We start from the raw sequence: 6,447 nt of genomic DNA on the forward strand, positions 1-6,447 counted from the left end.
TACTGTTCTTCTAGCCCCCCACCCCCTCGTTGCTGCCCCCTCCTTCCCTGGCCCCACCCCCAAGAGCACAATGAGTCAGGTTTTCGACACAACGGCCCCCAGGCCTTTCATTTCCCTGCTGGGGTGGGGGCGTGGGATTGGGGGAAACACAGAATAGGGAACTGAGCCACGTAGGCTCCAGGGAAGGAGCCTCTTCCCCGACTCTGTACTTTTCCCTTGGAAAGGGCAGGGCCATTCCAGGGCCCCCTCACCTGAGCATAGCCAGCTTGGCAGAGCTCAAAAGGGCTAGGACCTGGGGAGGGGGATCCGGCTTTGGAGAGCAGAGTGGAAGAGACCTCTGTATCTGTACATTGCTTCTCAGTCGTCCCCCTGCCCCGTCTCCCCTCAAGAACCCCAAGTCCTATCCCTCCAGGAGGCTGGATGCTATGACTGGCTCTCCAGAACTCCCAAAGGGGCAAGTGGGTGCCTATGGGCCTCAACAAGGCAGCAATGCCAGCCGGGCACAGACAGGCATCCAGTAAGTGTCTGGTGCATGCTGGGCATGGATGAATCCTGCCACCCCATCCCACCTGGGAGGCCAGGCAGAGTGGGTCCAGATGGGGATACTGGGCCTGGAACCGTACGGGTCCTGCTTTGGGTGGTGTCAGCCTAGCCCAGCTCTGCTTGCTAGGCTGGGAGCAAGGATTCCTGGTTCTCATCTTGTCTCAGCTTCCGGAGTATCCTTCCCCTCCTAAACTCCTGATTTCTCTCTCTGCGAAGGCAGAATTCAGCATCCTCCCCAGTCTGAGAAGAGGAAAACCTTTGGGACTTCGAGATCCTCGTTCCCCGCTTTGAGTCCCCCTGGTCCTCCCACACTGACAGCTGACTGGTGCTTTCACTCCATCCCGCAGCACAGTCTTGAATCTGGGTCCAAGACCAGCAACCAGAAGCTAGACTCCCCACTCCTCCATGTCACCCAGCAAGATTAGGCTTCCGTTGTCTTTTCCCTGATCCCCTTCCTGTGGGCCCCTCCTCTGGCCCCCATCTGAGAACAAGCTTAACTGGGAATGTTTGAACACATATGGGTGCCCAGGAGCGGGACGGCTAAGAAGACCGGCTGGATTGGCCGCCAGCTTTTGTTGGGTCCAATGTGTGGTCCCTCCTCCTCCTCCTCCCTGCACCTGGCGGGCTTCGATTCCGGGGACCCCCAGCCCTCGGGTAGGGTGCGGAGGGCCCGGTTTCTGCTCCACTCACTAGCCCCGCTCCCCAGGTCCCTCCGGCCACCCCCCGGCACCATGAACCTGCCGGTGCCGCCCCCTCCACGTCGGGTACGGCTGAAGCCTTGGCTGGTGGCCCAGGTGAACAGCCGCCAGTACCCGGGACTGCAGTGGGTCAACGCCGAACGCAGGCTCTTCTGCATCCCCTGGCGCCACGCCACCCGCCACGGGCCCCAGCAGGACGATGACAACACCATATTCAAGGTCAGTTACATGGTGGGGGGTGGAGGACACCCCCAGGCGAGGGAGGGGGGAATGCTTCCTAGATGCCCACTACAGTCCTCTAGACTGTAAGCTTGTTGTGGGCAGGGAATGTTTATTGTTATACTCTACTCTCCCAAGCGCTTAGTGCAGTGTTCCGCACGCTGTAAGCGCTCACTAAATACGACTGTCCGACTGACACCCTTCCCACTCGTGCCGTCTCCCACTGTTCTCCGTTTCACGGTAGTACGGGCCCAGATGGGCAGGCAAGGGGCCTTGCCCCCCACTGCCTCATTTTCCCCTCTTCGGGGGACTGATGGCCCCATGCCCTCCTTCCCACTCTCCCCAGGCCTGGGCCAAGGAGACGGGCAAGTATACGGAAGGGGTGGATGAGGCGGATCCGGCCAAGTGGAAGGCCAACTTGCGCTGTGCCCTCAACAAGAGCCGCGAATTCAGCCTGCTGTACGACGGGCCTCGGGACACGCCCCCGCAGCCCTACAAGATCTACGAGGTCTGTGCCGCCGGCCCCACCCCACCAGGTAACCCTCCCCGCCGCCGGTCCAGCCACACCGCTGGGGGCGGGGGAGCCCGACGGCCTCTCGCAAGGCCCAGCGGAGGGGAGCGGCTGTCCGGCCCTGCCCGTCGGCACCGCTGCCTGCTTTCACCCTGGCTGCCCCCTTGGCCTGGCTCTAGACCGCAACTTGTCGTGAGCAGGGAATGTGTCTGTTTATTGTTAGATCGTACTCTCCCAAGCACTTAGTCCAGTGCTGTGCACACAGTAAGTGCTCAATAGACGATTGAATGAATGGCGAAGACTGTAAGCTCGTTGTGGGCCGGGAATGTCTGTCTATTGTTATATTGTACTCTCCCAAGCGCTTAGTACAGTGTTCTATGCACAATAAGCGCTCAATAATTAATTGAATGAATGAATGAAAGAGAACCTGCCCTCTGCTTGGGGCCTACGGAAGCAAAGAGAATGAAACCAAAGCGCTGTTTTTTTCCCATTGGCCCTGGGTACCTGGCTCAGGGTCATGGAATAATGGTGTGGACATGTATACAGGGCATAGGGTCATAGGTATATGGGGTCTGTGTTAGAGGACAGATGTGAGTCACACCCCTGGGAGCTCACCGAGGGGGCGGATCACGTCTGTGCCAGGCTCCTCGGGCAGACGAGGCAGACCGACGGTCGCCACGAATGTGGATGTTCAACTACGATGACTGATTGAGTTGGACTGGTTGTGGCGGGAGGGGCATCAGAGAAGGCTTCCCTGGGGAGGTGGCCCCGGGGTTGGGATATGGAGGGGCCAGAAAGGGTGAACCACAGACCGGGGGCTACCAGGCAGCACAGGCTCGACTGGATGGGAGGGCGTGGGCTGGGACAGAGTGGAACAGGGAGTCTGATGGTTTCTTGACCTGCCCCACAGAGTCCCTGATGGGCGAGGAGTACGGCTGTGGTCCGGGGGAGGAAGAGGAAGAAGAAGAGGAGGTGAATATGGGGTGGAATCCCTGCCCTAGGGTTCGGTCCTCAGTTCCCTTCCAGAGCCTCAGTTTCCCCACTGCCACCTGAGTTCGGGGACCCTGTGGATGGGGCTCGGAGATGTCCTTTCTTTCCAGCCTCTGCCCCTTCCTGTCTTCAAACCTTGGGGTTGGGAGAAGTTTCCAAAGTCAACATGTCCATTCTTCTGGCTCTGGGCAATCTGGCACTGAGTCCATCCCAGGCCTGCCTGGGTACCTCCCCCACCCGGAGGGTCTGGCCTTTCCCTGCGCAGTGGGAGCTGAGAGGATGTGGTCTCTGATGCTTATGGAGTCCCAAGAAAGACATTAACTCAACACTTTCCTGCTCTAACCACAAGCTGCCCTGCTGGAGTCCACCTCCTCTTATGTGTCCTCAGGGGGAGACTATCACCCCCCTCTGGATACTAACCATTTCTCTATTGAGGGTGGTTGGGAACTTTTATTCTGGTTTAAATAATCCTCATGAGCCTGACCTTTCAGTCCACCCTTTGGCCAATATTACTCTCCCAGCTCCGCACATCTCCCCCCTCTCTCCCACCTGGATCTGGGACTTCACCCGGGGGCCTGGCTAAACCAAAAGGGTGGGGAGGAGCCTCTGGCCGGGTCCCGGTACTTGGACTTTAATAATCTCCCTTCTGTCCCTCTTCTCCCTCAGCTGCAGCGAATGCTACCAACTCTGAGTATCACAGGTGAGGAAGGGATGGTGGGAGCTGGAGGAGGAGGAGGGAGGAAGAGGAATGGGAAAGTTCCACCTTGAGCCAGAGGAACCGATGCCTTGACTCTTCCCCTCTCTGCAGACCAGGGTCAGGTCCCGGTCCCCGCCATGCAACCCTACCCCTGGCTGAAGCAGGAGCTGAAATGGCCGCCAGGCTATGAGCCGCCTTTGGGGTTGGGCCCCTCCCCCGCTGCGGCGGCGGCCCTGGCCCTCCCCCCCGGACCCCCTGCTGGCTTCGGGGAGCTGCTTCCAGAGAGCTTGCCCGGCCTGGAGCCCGGACCCCTGGGCTCCAACCCCGCTCCTCCCGCGGAACAGTTGCTGCCGGACCTCCTGGTCAGCCCGCACATGCTCCCACGTAAGGACAGTGGGCCTGTGACATGGGACGGGGAGGGAGCCGAGCTGGGGGTGGGTGGGGCCCAGGGATGAGTGACAAGGCCTGGGGAGGGTGGCGGGCAGAGCCCCCCGGTTCCCGGGCCAATGTGAACAGTTGTCCTGAAATGGACAAGGTGGTACTGAGATTCCGGGTTCTGTCTCACCACCCATAACATCTAAGAGTTTCCTCCACCCTGCCCAAGGTGACTCAAAAAACCAGGGCCTCCCTGGAGATGGGACAGTGGGCCAGGACCTCTGGGGGATGGGGGAAGCAGGAGTAGTGGGCCAGGGTCAGCGGGCCGGGGCCTCCAGGTCTCCCAGGGGGATCAGGAGTGAAGCACTCACGGGGCCCCGGGGCCTGTCCCCTCCCCCAGTGACCGACCTGGAGATCAAGTTCCAGTACCGGGGCCGGCCGCCCCGCGCCCTGACCATCAGCAACCCCCACGGCTGCCGCCTGTTCTACAGCCAGCTGGAGGCCACACAGGAGCAGGTGGAGCTGTTCGGGCCCGTGAGCCTGGAGCAGGTACGCTTCCCCGGTCCCGAGGACATCCCCAGTGACAAGCAGCGCTTCTACACTCACCAGCTGCTGGACGTGCTGGACCGGGGGCTGATCCTGCAGCTGCAGGGCCAGGACCTCTATGCCGTCCGCCTCTGCCAGTGCAAGGTGTTCTGGAGCGGCCCCTGCGCCGCGCCCGACCACCCCGGCCCCAACCCCATCCAGCGTGAGAGGAAGACCAAGCTCTTCAGCCTCGAGCAGTTCCTCAACGGTAAGGCCACAGCCGGCACCCAGGATCCCCCCTACCGCTTCCTGGCCCCCTGACCGAAGGCCCACTCCCCTCCCCTCTGACTCCGAGGCCTGGCTCTGCTCTGCCGCTCTAGCTCTGCTCTCCCCTCTCCTCTCCCCTGCGCGTGGGCCGGGAACTGGCGTTAGGGTCTTGGCTGAGAGCCGGGCCTCGGCCCCTGCGTCCTTCTCCCCAGAACTCATCCTGTTCCAGAAGGGCCAGGTGCCCACCCCGCCGTCCTTCGAGATCTTCTTCTGCTTTGGCGAGGAGTGGCCGGATCTCAAGCCGCGGGAGAAGAAACTCATCACCGTGCAGGTAAGCGGGGCCCGTGGTCCCCTCCCCCTCTGCTCGGCCACCCCCATCCTCCTGCCACTGGATCTTGCAGCCTGGCCCTCGGGTTCCTGGATTCAAGTCCCCGACCGCTCTCTCCCCCACCCCAGGGGCACCCCATTCTGCCCCCTGAGCCACCACTGGTCTCCCCAGGTGGTGCCCGTGGCAGCCCGGCTGCTGCTGGAGATGTTCTCTGGGGAGCTGTCCTGGTCGGCGGACAGCATCCGGCTTCAGATCTCCAACCCGGACCTCAAGGACAGGATGGTGGAGCAGTTCAAGGAGCTGCACCAGCTCTGGCAGTCGCAGCAGCGGTTGCAGCCCGCCCCACCTGGACCCTCTAGCCAGGACCCGGGCACGGGACCCTGGCCGATGCACCCAGCGGGCATGCACTAAGGTAACTGCGGGCATCGCCTCCCTCTTCTCACTCTGCCATGCCCACTGGCCTGCCTCTCCTGAACTTATGCCGAGGCGCCAACACGATGCAGGCCCCTCCCCGCCTTGGCCTTCCGGAGTCCTTCGGCCGAGAACCCGCAAGCTGCCCTGGGGAGGAGAGGACAGGAGGCCCGGCCCCGGCGCGACAGCTGGGATCACCACTCTTGCTGCTGGGGTAGGTGATCGAGGCTCCAGGAGAGAGCCAGGGTGGATGGGGCAGGGCCTCAGAGCTGCCGCCGCCACTACTGGCTTGGGGGAGCTCCCCTCCTGGCGGGTGCCGCCTCGCACCTGGGAGGAATTGCTGGTGGTGTCGGTCCAGAGAAGCCCCGATTGCCTCCGCTCCCCGACTCCGGGGCCGTAGCACTGCCCTCTCACAGCTGCAGAAGGTGCAAGTGGCTGGGGCATTCCAAGCAGAGGTGCAAACTGCAGGGATGGTTTCTGGTAGAGGGCAGAGATCCCCCCACGCCCCCCTGAGCCACCCCCGGTCTCCCTGAGGCAGAGGGGAAGCTGAGGACAGGTTCCTCCAGCTGGCTACAGCCAGCTACCCTAGGGGTAGGGGACCACGGGACTGGTTGTGGGGCCTGAGCTGCTTTGTTGAATAAACTTCCTTAGACTTGCCCCTCTGTGTGTCTTCCTCTACCCCGGGGCCTGCTGAGTTGGTAAGGGCCTTGGGTGGAGACTTTCCTCAACCCCTCTGCCCTCCACCCCCCAACTCCACAGCAAACATAGTTACCCCTTCCTGCCCCCCGCCCCGAAGATGTTGAGGGATGTCTCTGGAAAGCCCTGTGCAATCTCAAGTGAGAACGGTTGCAGCGCATGACAGCTGCTTCTCTGCCAATCGCCA

The 6,447-nt window shown here is 61.9% G+C and overlaps 1 protein-coding gene across 1 annotated transcript; it reads left to right on the forward strand.

Moving 5' to 3' along the window:
* Positions 1-519: 519 nt before the first annotated feature.
* IRF5 (interferon regulatory factor 5) lies at positions 520-6,222 on the forward strand. The gene is made up of 8 exons (XM_001509583.6): positions 520-1,460; positions 1,807-1,996; positions 2,882-2,943; positions 3,628-3,661; positions 3,770-4,042; positions 4,434-4,826; positions 5,038-5,156; positions 5,325-6,222. The coding sequence occupies exons 1-8, from the start codon at positions 1,047-1,049 to the stop codon at positions 5,562-5,564; spliced, it is 1,725 nt and encodes a 574-aa protein (XP_001509633.3). The 5' UTR covers positions 520-1,046; the 3' UTR covers positions 5,565-6,222.
* The last annotated feature ends 225 nt before the right edge of the window (positions 6,223-6,447 follow it).

This window comes from Ornithorhynchus anatinus, chromosome 10, assembly GCF_004115215.2.
Source record: "Ornithorhynchus anatinus isolate Pmale09 chromosome 10, mOrnAna1.pri.v4, whole genome shotgun sequence".
In the NCBI taxonomy this organism is placed as follows: Eukaryota; Metazoa; Chordata; class Mammalia; order Monotremata; family Ornithorhynchidae; genus Ornithorhynchus; species Ornithorhynchus anatinus.

Excerpts from the sequence above, each read along its gene's own strand:
- IRF5 (XM_001509583.6), top strand. The coding sequence starts at position 1,047 with ATGTTTGAACACATATGGGTGCCCAGGAGCGGGACGGCTAAGAAGACC. Across the intron at positions 1,461-1,806 it reads ATGACAACACCATATTCAAG|GCCTGGGCCAAGGAGACGGG; the intron begins GTCAGTTACATG and ends CACTCTCCCCAG. Across the intron at positions 2,944-3,627 it reads AAGAGGAAGAAGAAGAGGAG|CTGCAGCGAATGCTACCAAC; the intron begins GTGAATATGGGG and ends CTTCTCCCTCAG.